This window comes from Miscanthus floridulus, chromosome 6 (assembly GCF_019320115.1).
Source record: "Miscanthus floridulus cultivar M001 chromosome 6, ASM1932011v1, whole genome shotgun sequence".
Taxonomy (NCBI): Eukaryota; Viridiplantae; Streptophyta; class Magnoliopsida; order Poales; family Poaceae; genus Miscanthus; species Miscanthus floridulus.
The window spans coordinates 1946658-1963988 of NC_089585.1; the positions used below are offsets into that span (position 1 = coordinate 1946658).

General features: G+C 42.1%; 1 protein-coding gene across 1 annotated transcript; it reads right to left on the bottom strand.

Annotated features, from left to right (window-relative positions):
- Positions 1-5569: 5569 nt before the first annotated feature.
- Positions 5570-14504, bottom strand: LOC136457345 (uncharacterized). The gene is made up of 2 exons (XM_066457375.1): positions 14348-14504; positions 5570-6249 (listed from the first exon to the last, which is right to left on the bottom strand). Exons 1-2 carry the CDS (start codon positions 14502-14504, stop codon positions 5570-5572), a joined length of 837 nt encoding a protein of 278 aa, XP_066313472.1.
- Positions 14505-17331: the final 2827 nt, after the last annotated feature.

Below are 17331 nucleotides of genomic sequence, written 5' to 3' on the forward strand. Positions count from 1 at the left end.
TGTTAAATATCATACCTTACACTTGTTTTGCAGCAACAATCGAGTACATCGGCAAGCGTACCAGACATCCAAGCTTCACATCCAACAAGTGCCGATGCCCCCCAGCCAATCGTTGCCGATGCCCAAGCAAAGCGCAAAGCTTTAACAGATGCCGAGGCACAGCCAAAACGACAAAGGTCCATGCCGATCTCTACATCCGCCCCAATGTCATCGGTCATCATACCTCAAGAGCCAACCACTGATGAAGTCATAGAGGACATCCCATCGGCAAGCTCAGCCGATCCCTCACACGACACACTCCAGGTTGTTTCTTCCAGTCAAGCACAGGAAATTGCCTTGAAACAGGTAAACCGATTAACCTAGCTAATTTACAATATTCATACTTATCCTTAACCGACCTCCTTTTCTTTTTCTCAGGAACAAGACTCCCCAAACAGCCTATTCTCCTTCGCTATTGACATCTCTGACGATGATGGAGAGGAAACAAGTTCTTCCCTTGTACTGGGAACAATATCGGCAGAAACTAAGTCCAGGTTGGAAGCTCTCCTGAACTTGCTACAGCAGGATACCGCCCAACTTGTAGATGATTCGGACCCCGCAAAGGCAATTTTCAAAACAATCCGTGGCCAGGTCCCTGCCGATGTTGAAGAAGTACTCTTCCTAGCAGCCCATTTAGAGAGTCGCCAACTACAATATCAATAGGCTGCCCAACGTATTACCGATAGAGTAGCTCAGGCTCAACTCAAGGAAGAGATGCTACAACTAAAACAAATTGCCGATGAGAAGCACAAGGGCATCGGCAACTTGCAGACTTCGGGTGCTGAACTCAAGCAGAAAATCTTGGATTTATCAGCAAGGAAGATGGCTCTATTGGCTGAATTGAAAGAAATCGAGGCAGCTTTAACTCATGCTCAACAAGAAGAAAGCCAGCTACCCAATGCCATCAAAACCCTTCAACAAGAAAGAGATATCCAGGCTCGCAAAGCTTTGGCCATGAAAAAAAAACTCAAGCCCGTGGAGGGTACTGCCGATGACGATATCAAAGAAATGGAGGAAGCCGAGCAGATTCGCCTGCGTGCGATATTAGCTATTCAATCCTTGTTGAACTTGTAATCTTGTTTATTGTATCGGCACTTTATGAGACATTGACACCCTTGCATAATTCTAGCCGATAGAACTGTTATCGGCACTTATACTTTTATGCATCCATCCAGATACTAGGGTAATATTTCTTTAAATATTTTCCATTTAATGCTCTAGGAAACACAACCCCTTTGAGGGTTTCTAGAATATATGCGTTACCAGAAACAAACTGATTTATCCGATATGGACCTTCCCAATTAGGAGACCACTTTCCAAACTTTGAACTTTTAGTCCCAATCGGTAAAACCAGTTTCCAGACCAGATCTCCATCGGCAAACTCTTTTATCTTCACCTTCTTGTCATACCATCTGGCTACTCTTTTCTTATTTTCTTCGATGCTAACTAAAGCCCTTAACCGATGACCCGCCACATCTTCTAACTCATCCTTCATAAAAGTATTATAATCATCGGCTGTCAGCTGATCTTGAGAATGTATCCGCCTAGAGCCAACTTTAATTTCCCAAGGCAATACTGCATCGTGTCCATATACTAACTGATAAGGCGTTACTTTGGTTGCACCATGATATGACATCCGATATGACCACAAGGCTTCATTTAATACTGTATGCCACCTCCTAGGATTTTCTTCAATTTTGCGCTTAATGAGTTTGATGATCCCTTTGTTAGAAGCCTCAGCTTGACCATTAGCTTGAACATAATATGGAGAAGAATTTAAAACTTTAATTCCCATACTTACAGCAAACTCATCAAATTCTCCTGACGTAAACATAGTGCCCTGATCGGTAGTGACAGTCTGAGGAATACCAAATCGGTAAACAATATGCTCTTTCACAAAATCAATCATATTAACCGATGTCACCTTTTTCAAAGGAATTGCCTCAACCCATTTTGTGAAATAATCAGTAGCAACCAGAATAAATTTATGTCCCTTACTCGATGGTGGATAAATCTGACCAATGAGATCAATAGCCCATCCCCGGAACGGCCACGGTTTGATTATAGGGTTCATAGCCGATGCAGGCGCTCTTTGAATATTACCAAACTTTTGACATCCCTGACATCCTTTAAAATATTTAAAACAATCTTCAAGAATAGTCGGCCAATAGTATCCATTCCTTCTGATCATCCACTTCATCTTGAAAGCCGGTTGATACGCACCACACACTCCTTCACGAATTTCACCCATCAAAGTTTTCGATTCATCACTACCAACACATCTGAGTAAAACTCCATCTATAGTTCGATAATATAATTCATCATCGAGGAGCACATACTTAGTAGCTTGGAACCTTATACGTCTTTCAACCTTTTTATATGGATCCTTTAAATAATCGACAATCTCCTTTCTCCAGTCATCGGTATTAACTGCCGATGTTAGCACTTCCTGAATAAGTTGATACCCTGAAGCATGCTGAGCTAATCGATTAGCTTCCTCATTATGCAATCGAGGGATATGTTCAAGACGAAAATCCCTAAATCCTTTCAACAATTGCACACATTTTTCATAATACGAAATCAAAGCTTCACTTCGGCATTCATAAAGTCCAGCCAATTGATTTATAACTAGCATAGAATCACCAAAGATTTCAACAGCATCGGCACGTATCTCCTTCAGTAATTCTAACCCTTTTACCAAGGCTTGGTATTCAGCCTGATTATTCGTTGACATAGCAACAATCGGCAATGAAAACTCATACTTCCTTCCGTGAGGTGAAATTAACACAATGCCGATACCTGCTCCTTCACCACATGTGGACCCATCGAAGAAAAGTGTCCAGGGAGCAACTTCCAAAGAGTCCACTGAATCATAATGCTGAGTGACCAAATCAGCCATCACTTGCCCTTTAACTGCCTTAGTTGATTCGTAACGTAGTTCAAATTCTGATAATGCTAAAATCCACTTGCCGATTCTACCACTTAATATCGGCATCGACAGCATATACTTGACTACATCGTCTTTGCATACGACCATACATTCGGCAGATAACAAATAATGTCTTAATTTGACACACGAAAAGTATAAACATAGACATAATTTTTCGATGGCCGAATACCTCGTCTCAGCATCCACTAGTCTTCTGCTCAAATAATAAATAACACGTTCTTTCCCTTCAAATTCTTGAACAAGAGCTGAACCGATAACTGTATCATCAGTTGATAAATATAACTTGAAAGGCTTCCCGTGTTGAGGTGGAACTAGCACTGGAGGATTTGTTAAATATTTCTTAATTTCATCGAGGGCTAACTGCTGCTCAGCTCCCCATACAAATTCCTGATCGGCTTTCAATTTAAGTAATGGACTGAAAGCCTTGATCTTACCCGACAGATTAGATATGAATCTTCTAATGAAATTAATCTTACCGATCAAAGATTGCAATTCAGTCTTATTGGCAGGAGCAACCACCTTGTTAATTGTATCAATAGACTTCCTACTGATTTCGATGCCCCGCTGATGCACCATAAAACCCAAGAACTAACCTACCGATACGCCAAATGCACATTTATTAGGATTCATCTTCAATCCATGCTTCCTTGTACACTCCAGTATCTTTCGCAGATCGGCTAGATGTTTTGTGATATCTCCAGACTTAATCACCACATCATCAATGTAGATCTCCACTAATGTGCCGATGTATTCATGAAAAATAAAGTTCATAGCTCTCTGATAAGTAGCACCGGCATTTTTCAAGCCAAACGTCATGACTACCCACTCAAACAACCCTACATGACCTGGACATCTGAAAGCAGTCTTGGGAATATCTTCTTCAGCCATGAATATTTGATTGTAGCCTGCATTACCATCCATAAAGCTGATAATCTGATGTCTGGCTGTAGCATCGATCAATAAATCAGCAATCGGCATTGGATAACCATCCATCGGTGTGGCTTTGTTGAGATTCCTGAAATCAATACAAACACGAAGTTTTCCATTTTTCTTATAAACAGGAACCACATTAGAGATCCACTCTGCATATCGACACTGCCGAATAAACTTTGCCTCAATTAATTTAGTTATTTTGGCCTTAATATCAGGAAGTATATTAGGGTTGCATCGGCGCACTGGCTGCTGATGTGGCCGAAATCCAGATTTGATAGGTAACCGATGTTCAACTACCGATCGGTCTAATCCAGGCATCTCAGTATAATCCCAAGCAAAACAATCTTTATACTCCTTTAACACATCAATTATTTGCTGCTTACACTTGGAATCTAACTTAGCACTAATAAAAGTAGGTCTTGGCCTATCGCCATTACCGATATCTACTTCTACTAAATCATCAAAAGATGTGAACCCTTGACCTAATTTTCCATCATCGGCAAACCTATCCATTAAAATTCTTCTTCAGAACCGACTGCTTGGATCGGTGGAATTTCATAATCAGCAACTCTAAGGAACTCTTTTTCCCAAACTTCTCCTGATATGCATTTAGTTCGCTCATAAGTATCTGATTCTGCCGATGCGATGATATAAGAAGAATCACCAGGGACAACCTCAATCTTATCCCCAATCCACTGTACGAGGCATTGATGCATTGTAGAAGGAACATGTAACACCTCAGGTGTTTGTCACCAGTTAAGCAATGGGTTTAAGCTTAAACATGACAGATTAAGAGACGATGGAGATGTCAAGATCAAACCTATGGAAATAAGCCCCAACCTAAACTCGGATATTGCACCCTTGCTTACATATGGACCCTTGTTAAGATTATGCAAGAGTAATTCTAAACATGCTTCTTCCATGTACATTACATCCACATGCATCCATCTAGACCCGTGAAAAAGTTTCATGAAGTTTGGAATCAAAAAGTCACATAAAATGATAAGTCATATCTTTGCATGAATTGCTTTATCAAGTGAATGGAAACATATGAAATCAACCAAACCTTGTAACCTTGCTCAAACAACTCTAATTGAACTCTACAACAAAAGTTATGAAGGGTTCGTGTTGAGCGAAGGTGGTGAAAATGTCCGAAAATAATGGAAACCCTATATTTTGTAGCAGAAAGGACTTTGCGTTGACCGAGAAATAAAGTCGACTTCTGGACCAGATATGAGGTTTGACCAAAAATGAAAGTTGTAGTCCATATCATGTAGAACAAACTTTGTTTTTGGACCAAGAGCTGGATCAACTTGGAAATAAGTCAAACAGAGGCTCGAAGTTGGAACCTGCTGCTGATTTCAACACTTAGAATTATTCTAAGTCAGTTTCGCTAAGCAACGACGTTGGCATTCCGCGTTCTCCAAATTTTGCTAAGCAACTTCAGTTGATCCAAATGTAAAAGTTGGAGCTTACATGATGGGGAAGAACATACAAGAAGATGGCACCAGTTGCATTTCATTTCGACCATCAATTTTGGATGTTTGCTTATCGCTGTCAAATCACTGACACTATCAAGTTTAGTACTAATTATCTGCTAATCCAACAGCCTAATGGCCGAGCACCCTTAATCAAGTTTGTAGAGCATCAGAAGATGAAGAATTTTGCTTCAAGGCCCATAGCCCAGTTCGGAGCAGAGCTGGCCCAAAAACGGACCCCAAGTCGGGCACAGAGACGCACGCCACGTGTTTGTTGTTTTGTCTCCGTGGCAGCCATGCAACAGAGCGCGCACTCCATTGCCGCCGCGCGTCCCGCCTCCGCGCCACGCGCTGCCCTGCCCCTGCGCCTCCAAATGCGAACGCCCGAGCTGCCCGAGCACTTACTCGCCTCCCCACTCTCCTTCCCTCGCTCTCTGGTGCTGCGCGCGCTCCGGAACGAAGCCGCCATGGACGCCGTCGCGAAGCTCATGCCACCGCTGCCGTTCCCGCCGCTCCCAGTCTCCTCACTCCCCACAAGCACCGCCCTAAGCTTCGCCGCCATCTCCTTCACGTCGCGCTCGTGCTCGCCGTCGCAAACCGCCACCGTGGCCGTGGAAGCTCCGGTCGCCGCCGCTGTAGCCGCTGCCCGCGCGTGGCCAAGCCGCCGTGGGCCACCTCGGGTCGAGCCGAGCAGCCCCGCGGGTGCGCAAGGGCCCCCTAGTGCTCCCCCGCCCCTCAGCCGCCGACGACGTGCCTTCTCCGGCCGGATTACGCGAGCTCCGACGACCTCCCTGTTCAAAATCCCGCCAGGGACGTCATACGACAATTCGACGAAGTTCAGGGTCCTATCTGCATTGTCATAGACTCAGGTGAATAGTGCCGTAGGACTGGTTTGTAATTATTTTGCAGGAACTTTGGAAATTCATAGTAAATCGTAGAAAATTCGTAAAATAGTAAATGAGGACTTTTTGGAATCCTTGTGAAATTGTCTATGCAGTGGATCTATAATATGGCATGTTTTAGTTTAAATATTTTGCGGTAAAAATAGATTTGTGCAGTAAGGTTTTAATGCTAGTTGAATTTGTTATTTTTCATAACTATAGATCTAGGGCTCCAAATGAAGTAAAATTTTTTGTGGCATGCTACTCATGTGATAGTTGATGTGTGGTAAAAATTTCATGAGTATTGGATGAAGTATGAGTGAGTTATTGGTTTATCTTGCTCTCACATGAATTCTTGCTTTAGCAACTTGTCTTTTTCGTAGAGGTTGCTATATACATCCAAATGGAGTGAAATTTATACAGTAGACTATTAAGAGGATATGTGAGCCACTGTAATTTTTGTAGAAGTTATTGTGCACTTTTGGTATATGTTCATTAAGTCACCTTATTATCTAAAATAAATTAAGAAATGCATTAAAAGAATTTATTTGGTCATGGACACTAGGTTTTCTGGTGTTCTTTAGTCATGTGTGACATGTTGGTAAAGTTGGTTTTGCCTAATTATGTATTTGTAACATAAGTTAATAATTATTTTCTTGCCGATGTGGTTTATGGACAGATCTGGGAACTTAGCAAAGTTCTTCATGATAATGTGCTTTGTTGTGAAACTTGTTTATACAAAAGTTGTAGATAATTCATGTATCTAGCTTCTATTAAAATTTGGTGTCATTTGGCCAAGTAGTTTAAGAGTTATAGCTGTTTAAAGTTGGGTTTCAGAAATGGTTGTTTTCTGTCAATTGTGGACCAGTTTCTGTAAATGGATATATTTGACTTAGTTAACTTGAGAATCATGCTAAGATGATTAAAGATGAATTGTAGAAAATTTCATAAGCTTTCTAGAATGTCTTCTTTCAAGTCATTTGGATTTGTGTAACTCCAGTTATAGCTAAATCTTATAGCTGCTGTTTGCATGTCCAGAAATTGACAGATTCCAATTATAGTTGTTTGCTTGTATATTGCTAAGTGTGGCTTTGTTGATAATCAAGTTATGATACTTGTGACCTTATTAAACTTGTGTCATGCTTGATGTGCTTGCTCTCTATACTTAGTTGTGTGATGATAGTTAAATAGCTACTGGTGTCTATGTCTTACATAATCTTGTGTTGTCTTGAATGCTTATGTGATGCATCTTGTGTTACCATTCATCACATTCATACACATGCATCTTGCATCTCATTTAGGTACGCTAGATGAACCATGTGAAGGACGTGATGTTGGAGCCAAACCCGAAGACGGTGTTTGATGGATCTATCCCGAAGATGGAAGGACTAAGCGAGTGCTAGGATCTGAGATGTCGCCAGGATGGTGCAAGTTAACTGAACTGACTTGTGTCGGATCCCAGGCAAGCCCCGGAGCATTATAAGTCTCCTACTTTATAAAAGCAATTCTTTCTATATATATGAGTTTATATATATTGTTGCATTAAGTTGTAGGAGTTGATTGAAACCGTTGATGCATTTATTACTATCCTTGCCTACCTTACTACCATGTTACCCTGTTAGGTCAGGATCGAATAACTGCTTAGCCTTGCTTAGACCGGTAGCGATCGGTGATATCCGGTCACCTACATTATAGGTGGTTACTGGAAGAATTTAGCTATGGAAAGAATGATATCCTGGAATTAACCATATGTGATGGATAATTGGAGACCGGACGGAAAAAGTTGGAGGCAACCAGACAGGGTTCTGGGGTGCTGTTAGTTTCCGTCTGTGTCGATTAAGGACCGTTCGTTGTTGGGCCTCGAGTCATGTTGAACGCATGCCTTACATTTAGCTGGCCGGATAAAGTACCTTCCGACCGCGAAGCTGGGAGATTTTTCGGGCCGAGTAGATTGCCCGCAACGCACTGTGCCGGAGCAGGTGTGGTAGGACACGGGGGCGAGATGATAAGACCAAAGTGCAGTCGGTCGGCCCCCGGGTACATGTGGTTCCTGGCAAACTCGAGATTCCTGGAAAGTTGACTCGGTGATCAATATCTCACTTTAGCGGGTGAGTGAGGTTTGTGTAAGGAATAAATCACCAGCTGGTTAGGAATCGATTCGAATCGCCATCGCTCCTGGATAGTGAGCACTTGACTCGAGTTACTTCATCGTAGTAATTATTATGGAACAATGATGGTTATCTGGATGGTATGAGATATGCTAAATCTAAATTGGTAACTGGATGTTATTGGTTAATCAAGTGATTGCTATAGTACAGGTGCTTACCTAGATGGATAGGTCAAAATAAAGATGATGCAAAGTATTTAAAATGGTTTCTTCATGATAGCTTATGCTTTTCGCAAATAAGTCAGCTAGCCCACTAAAGAAAGCCTTGCATAATCCTTGGTGTCGCTTTATTTTGGTTTAAGACGGGTAAGTCTGGCTGAGTACATTCGAGTACTCAGGGTTTATCCCACCTTGTTGCAGGTGAAGTTCTCGACCTGTTGATGATGGTGGCTAACCACCGGTGGGCTCGATGATTCTATACTTACTTCTCATCTATATGCTTTTGTCGGATGATGTCACTATGCTAGCAATATATTTGGAACTTATATTAATGTAATCATTTGAAAGCTATGTTGTTTTCACTAAGCGGTTTTGAAACCCAAACTTGTACTATTATTTGTTAACCCCTTTGTAATATTATTTCCGCTGCAACCCGATGTATGTGATGTGTATTTGCTTAATCACGCGATCTTGGTTGTGATGTTGATTTACCGAGGTCTTTCGGGACACTCGGCGGACTACCGGGTTTATATGAGTGAAAGTATGGGTGTGTCAACGTGTTAGCGGGGACAACCGTACTTGATCTTATATAAATTGGGCGGTTCTGTCACAGCTGGTATCAGAGCGAGATTAAGCATAATACTGTCAGGTACATAGTTTTAAAAGCTAAGTTTTGGTTTTAAAAGGTCTATTTTAACTAAAACTTTAGCTACAGGCAAATTTGTCAAAACTTAATTGCAAAACTATGCTAGCGGCATCTTCCTTTATGCCTAGTTAAGGACTATTAGGTGGCTATCTAAGTACTAACTTTAAGGGATGTACTTTATTGCAATTTTTCTTTCGTCGTCCATACGGCGTGCTATTGTATGGATGCCATTCGCTTGAATGGTACTGTATGGATCAATTGCCTCTACGCCCAGGTAAGTGTGAGTTGTGAGAGTATGACCGTCCAACTATCGGTCTAGGGGAGAGTTAGCTGTGGTTACTGGAATATTTACATGTTACACACATGTATATATGAAGGTACTTAATTGTGGGTATATCTGTCGGGTAGCTATGGATATCGAAGTATATACATCTGGGGATGTATATATGGAGAGTATCTTAGTTTACTACTTTCATTGTGTGCTTATTTATCTTTTTGTGGGGATGGGCTGCAATGAATTTGCCTACAGGTACGCTAACCACGAATGCGTAGATTGAATGTAGCTGACGACTAGCTATATACCGAGAGAGTACGTGTTATGCCACCGACATAAAACGTGATTGTCGCCTTAGGCTAGCAATTTTGTGAGGACGAATAGGACGAGCATGCATCATGATTGTGCTTGTGCATAAATATGCTTTCCCTCACCTTGTTCTAATACTAAGTAACTTGTGATCAATGTGATGTTACTATCTTCTCTGTGTGAAGTTAAACAAGAATGCCTTGTTCCATGTTGCTTGAATAGGAAGTGCTTGAGAAAAGTGTGTGCTTAGCCTTGCTAGAAATAATTGTGGTTACATGCTTAAACCTATAATGTCCTCTAGTTTAGCCAAGTGGTGGGTATGTATGCTTGTTATTTAGGTAGTGCCGTAGTTGTCACCCTTTTGTCCTCGGTAAGCGTACGAGTGTTGAAGAGCGCTATCCTAGAACCACGTCCAAGTTTTGGTAATCACTTGGTGGACACAAGACGTATATGGAAATTCGGTAAGAAGTCCCCTGCTCAGTTGTCCTTGGAAATTAAGCTATGCTCTCTTGCGTTGTGTTTTGATTTTCGGATCCCCTGCTCGTTGACTCCTAACCTTGTGACTACCTTTGTTTGCTATCCCTCCTTCGCATAGTGCTTGCTCCTATGCAACCCAATTTGTGCCATGTGAGATTTCTTGTGGGTTGTATGTTCAGTAATGGTGCCACGATTAGCGATCTATGGTGCCGCGACGAAACTGAGAGCCTCCTGTGGGCGCGCACACAAGGTTGTGCTGCTCGGCACGCGCTGGTATCAAGGTTTCTAGTCATGATCCATTACAGAACTACACTGACATGTTATTCTCACTTGAGCTCTTCCTTGGTTATCTCTCCTTATCATGTCAAGCGATCTATATGTCGAACTAGATGCAATAGGACTTCCTTCTGGAGTAGTCCAACGGTTAACCTTTGAAGAACAGGTCACTAACAGGAACATAAATAGACTGCAAGAGGTGGTAGACAAGTGACTCTACTCGACGTGACTGTCCCTGTAATGACGTCGATCATCTAGTGAGCAACTTATGTCATTTTCATTGGATCAGAAAGGTGCACCACACTTAAGGTTGAACAAGTTATCAGTCGGATGATAAATGGACTAGGAGATTATGTGCTGTAATAGGTCACCTGGTATATATGAGATTCCTGTCCAAGTTCTCAATCTTTAGGTGCATAAGGATCACGTAGACGAACCGACCTTCTTTGGTGTGACCCCTTTCTGCAGACTTCAATGGCGACCATCTATAGGCTTTGACCACAATTTTTATTATCAAGAGTGAAGATTCGGAACCTTTTAGTGTTGAGGGACAACTGATTTGTTACCAGTAGGAAAGTTAGTCTTCAGTTAGGTAACGACTATTTGGTAACTATGAAGGCCAGATTTCACAGAACAATGTTGATCAAGGAAATAGCAAACCTGGCCCCGCAATGCAGGTGCTACTTCTTCTCCAAATGTGCTATCCAGTCAATTCTATCTTTGGCAATCACGTATATAGTACAAGACATTGTATCGGCTAGGTAGGAGCTAGCAAAAGCACGTCCCTAGTTTTTAGTCAGCATCTTTGTGCCCCAAGGTGCCACTAACACATGTGTCCAGACTCTATTGGATGAAGTGCTAAAGGATATATAGGAATGGTTCCTTGTCAATGTAGAAATGCCCTACATGTGGAATAATGTTTTGTGCCCTGCGAAAACAGCCCACAAGTCTAATGCTTGTGCATAGTCAAGTTGGTGCCTAAAACGATGGTTGAAGTATTACCAGAGGAGCATGTAAGGAAAACTCTAGCCTCCATCCTCAGCTAGAGAAAGACTGCTGCTGCTATGAGAAAGGTTAGAGAGTGCCAAACACACACCTCAACGTGTGGAGCGAAGAAAAGAGAGGACACGAAATCTGTCCAGATTTTGTGGCACTAAACCGGTTATCTTCAAGCCGGCGGTTAGTGACTCAAACGAAGTTGGATTGACCCCAAACTTGGTGATCTCATTCATTGCTTAGGACCCTTCAATGTCTTAAGTTAGTTTGAGTATTGGTTGAGTAAAACATCGGATTAGAGAGATATCTTGTCGGCTTGGTTTGCTGCCATTTTCAAACACAGCAGTTTTGGTAGATGAATTGTTTGGATGGTCAAACGGTGCCCATTTGAGTTGAATTTTGGTGAGTAGTTAGAAGACCCATGGATCTACATGTCCACCAAAATTTGGGTATATTGGAGTAGTAGTTTGTAAGATATGAATAGAAAACAAAAGGGTACAGAATCTGCAATTTCGCGGTGACTGCGATCATCACTTGCATTAGACGGTGGTGTTTGTAATTCATGCCAAGGAATTACAACTTGTAGGTATATTGCTAATTAGACAACCCTCCATACCCTTGAGAAGACTAATTGCACCCCTATGTGCCTTGCCTTTGCCCTCTTAGATCAGCAATGCGTGAGCAGTCAAGGTGTTCTAGAAGTCAAAATTGTGCCCTTGCAATTCAAAAGCGATTGGAAAGGTGTCTAACCATATATTTTCTTGGATTATGGTTTTTGAGATATTGATTGGCCTTAGAATGGAAGCCTCGACGACAAATGTAGTAAGAAAGCTGGTTTTGCTACGATGCAAGTCAACCTAACTTGCTGTGCAACTGCACCACGAAGGCAAATTGTGCTCAACCTGTTTGGTAGTGAACTAGTCCCTAGTTTTGTGATTACTTGCAACTTATGTTGTCCTCCAAGCCTCACTAACATCCTTCTACGTCAATGGTTCTCCAATGCTGACATGCCTTTGGTACCTTATATGTGTTTTTACCCAAGAGGTTGCATTAGATTCCACCTAGATCACCGTTGCAACTTGGATACGAAGGCTCCCTAAGGAATGATCATCGAGAACGTTGAGCCGACAGAGTCAGCTACTATGTTTACCATTCACTCAGCAGACTCAGACCATACAATATTGTTATCAGAGAAAGAGAACTGCACACATGGAACCATTGCAACAAGTATCCTTCAGAAGATTATCATCTAGTGCAAAGTCCATATGGTCTGTGCTATATCCACTCGGGAAGTAGATGCTGCAAGTATTTAGTCTACGTTTGTATCGCTCTTCGTACATCGAGGACGAAGTACGTAGGACATTGCTATCTTGGATTCCTCCCAAAGTAACCATACTTCATGAAGGCCAACGAAGGAAATTCTTCAGACAAAACTTACTACAAAGGACAAGTATCAGAAAGTGTCTTGACCAAATTAGCCTCTCTGATGCTCCGAAGTTAAGTAGCCTAATGCTATCACTGATGTTGGAAACTGGATGACATGTTTCTCTTCCCTTAAAAGTCTTTCGCATCGAATCTCGGGACGCGATTCCTTTAAGGGGGGAGGGCTGTAACACCTCAGGTGTTTGTCACCAGTTAAGCAATGGGTTTAAGCTTAAACATGACAGATTAAGAGACGATGGAGATGTCAAGATCAAACCTATGGAAATAAGCCCCAACCTAAACTCGGATATTGCACCCTTGCTTACATATGGACCCTTGTTAAGATTATGCAAGAGTAATTCTAAACATGCTTCTTCCATGTACATTACATCCACATGCATCCATCTAGACCCGTGGAAAAGTTTCATGAAGTTTGGAATCAAAAAGTCACATAAAATGATAAGTCATATCTTTGCATGAATTGCTTTATCAAGTGAATGGAAACATATGAAATCAACCAAACCTTGTAACCTTGCTCAAACAACTCTAATTGAACTCTACAACAAAAGTTATGAAGGGTTCGTGTTGAGCGAAGGTGGTGAAAATGTCCGAAAATAATGGAAACCCTATATTTTGTAGCAGAAAGGACTTTGCGTTGACCGAGAAATAAAGTCGACTTCTGGACCAGATATGAGGTTTGACCAAAAATGAAAGTTGTAGTCCATATCATGTAGAACAAACTTTGTTTTTGGACCAAGAGCTGGATCAACTTGGAAATAAGTCAAACAGAGGCTCGAAGTTGGAACCTGCTGCTGATTTCAACACTTAGAATTATTCTAAGTCAGTTTCGCTAAGCAACGACGTTGGCATTCCGCGTTCTCCAAATTTTGCTAAGCAACTTCAGTTGATCCAAATGTAAAAGTTGGAGCTTACATGATGGGGAAGAACATACAAGAAGATGGCACCAGTTGCATTTCATTTCGACCATCAATTTTGGATGTTTGCTTATCGCTGTCAAATCACTGACACTATCAAGTTTAGTACTAATTATCTGCTAATCCAACAGCCTAATGGCCGAGCACCCTTAATCAAGTTTGTAGAGCATCAGAAGATGAAGAATTTTGCTTCAAGGCCCATAGCCCAGTTCGGAGCAGAGCTGGCCCAAAAACGGACCCCAAGTCGGGCACAGAGACGCACGCCACGTGTTTGTTGTTTTGTCTCCGTGGCAGCCATGCAACAGAGCGCGCACTCCATTGCCGCCGCGCGTCCCGCCTCCGCGCCACGCGCTGCCCTGCCCCTGCGCCTCCAAATGTGAACGCCCGAGCTGCCCGAGCACTTACTCGCCTCCCCACTCTCCTTCCCTCGCTCTCTGGTGCTGCGCGCGCTCCGGAACGAAGCCGCCATGGACGCCGTCGCGAAGCTCATGCCACCGCTGCCGTTCCCGCCGCTCCCAGTCTCCTCACTCCCCACAAGCACCGCCCTAAGCTTCGCCGCCATCTCCTTCACGTCGCGCTCGTGCTCGCCGTCGCAAACCGCCACCGTGGCCGTGGAAGCTCCGGTCGCCGCCGCTGTAGCCGCTGCCCGCGCGTGGCCAAGCCGCCGTGGGCCACCTCGGGTCGAGCCGAGCAGCCCCGCGGGTGCGCAAGGGCCCCCTAGTGCTCCCCCGCCCCTCAGCCGCCGACGACGTGCCTTCTCCGGCCGGATTACGCGAGCTCCGACGACCTCCCTGTTCAAAATCCCGCCAGGGACGTCATACGACAATTCGACGAAGTTCAGGGTCCTATCTGCATTGTCATAGACTCAGGTGAATAGTGCCGTAGGACTGGTTTGTAATTATTTTGCAGGAACTTTGGAAATTCATAGTAAATCGTAGAAAATTCGTAAAATAGTAAATGAGGACTTTTTGGAATCCTTGTGAAATTGTCTATGCAGTGGATCTATAATATGGCATGTTTTAGTTTAAATATTTTGCGGTAAAAATAGATTTGTGCAGTAAGGTTTTAATGCTAGTTGAATTTGTTATTTTTCATAACTATAGATCTAGGGCTCCAAATGAAGTAAAATTTTTTGTGGCATGCTACTCATGTGATAGTTGATGTGTGGTAAAAATTTCATGAGTATTGGATGAAGTATGAGTGAGTTATTGGTTTATCTTGCTCTCACATGAATTCTTGCTTTAGCAACTTGTCTTTTTCGTAGAGGTTGCTATATACATCCAAATGGAGTGAAATTTATACAGTAGACTATTAAGAGGATATGTGAGCCACTGTAATTTTTGTAGAAGTTATTGTGCACTTTTGGTATATGTTCATTAAGTCACCTTATTATCTAAAATAAATTAAGAAATGCATTAAAAGAATTTATTTGGTCATGGACACTAGGTTTTCTGGTGTTCTTTAGTCATGTGTGACATGTTGGTAAAGTTGGTTTTGCCTAATTATGTATTTGTAACATAAGTTAATAATTATTTTTTTGCCGATGTGGTTTATGGACAGATCTGGGAACTTAGCAAAGTTCTTCATGATAATGTGCTTTGTTGTGAAACTTGTTTATACAAAAGTTGTAGATAATTCATGTATCTAGCTTCTATTAAAATTTGGTGTCATTTGGCCAAGTAGTTTAAGAGTTATAGCTGTTTAAAGTTGGGTTTCAGAAATGGTTGTTTTCTGTCAATTGTGGACCAGTTTCTGTAAATGGATATATTTGACTTAGTTAACTTGAGAATCATGCTAAGATGATTAAAGATGAATTGTAGAAAATTTCATAAGCTTTCTAGAATGTCTTCTTTCAAGTCATTTGGATTTGTGTAACTCCAGTTATAGCTAAATCTTATAGCTGCTGTTTGCATGTCCAGAAATTGACAGATTCCAATTATAGTTGTTTGCTTGTATATTGCTAAGTGTGGCTTTGTTGATAATCAAGTTATGATACTTGTGACCTTATTAAACTTGTGTCATGCTTGATGTGCTTGCTCTCTATACTTAGTTGTGTGATGATAGTTAAATAGCTACTGGTGTCTATGTCTTACATAATCTTGTGTTGTCTTGAATGCTTATGTGATGCATCTTGTGTTACCATTCATCACATTCATACACATGCATCTTGCATCTCATTTAGGTACGCTAGATGAACCATGTGAAGGACGTGATGTTGGAGCCAAACCCGAAGACGGTGTTTGATGGATCTATCCCGAAGATGGAAGGACTAAGCGAGTGCTAGGATCTGAGATGTCGCCAGGATGGTGCAAGTTAACTGAACTGACTTGTGTCGGATCCCAGGCAAGCCCCGGAGCATTATAAGTCTCCTACTTTATAAAAGCAATTCTTTCTATATATATGAGTTTATATATATTGTTGCATTAAGTTGTAGGAGTTGATTGAAACCGTTGATGCATTTATTACTATCCTTGCCTACCTTACTACCATGTTACCCTGTTAGGTCAGGATCGAATAACTGCTTAGCCTTGCTTAGACCGGTAGCGATCAGTGATATCCGGTCACCTACATTATAGGTGGTTACTGGAAGAATTTAGCTATGGAAAGAATGATATCCTGGAATTAACCATATGTGATGGATAATTGGAGACCGGACGGAAAAAGTTGGAGGCAACCAGACAGGGTTCTGGGGTGCTGTTAGTTTCCGTCTGTGTCGATTAAGGACCGTTCGTTGTTGGGCCTCGAGTCATGTTGAACGCATGCCTTACATTTAGCTGGCCGGATAAAGTACCTTCCGACCGCGAAGCTGGGAGATTTTTCGGGCCGAGTAGATTGCCCGCAACGCACTGTGCCGGAGCAGGTGTGGTAGGACACGGGGGCGAGATGATAAGACCAAAGTGCAGTTGGTCGGCCCCCGGGTACATGTGGTTCCTGGCAAACTCGAGATTCCTGGAAAGTTGACTCGGTGATCAATATCTCACTTTAGCGGGTGAGTGAGGTTTGTGTAAGGAATAAATCACCAGCTGGTTAGGAATCGATTCGAATCGCCATCGCTCCTGGATAGTGAGCACTTGACTCGAGTTACTTCATCGTAGTAATTATTATGGAACAATGATGGTTATCTGGATGGTATGAGATATGCTAAATCTAAATTGGTAACTGGATGTTATTGGTTAATCAAGTGATTGCTATAGTACAGGTGCTTACCTAGATGGATAGGTCAAAATAAAGATGATGCAAAGTATTTAAAATGGTTTCTTCATGATAGCTTATGCTTTTCGCAAATAAGTCAGCTAGCCCACTAAAGAAAGCCTTGCATAATCCTTGGTGTCGCTTTATTTTGGTTTAAGACGGGTAAGTCTGGCTGAGTACATTCGAGTACTCAGGGT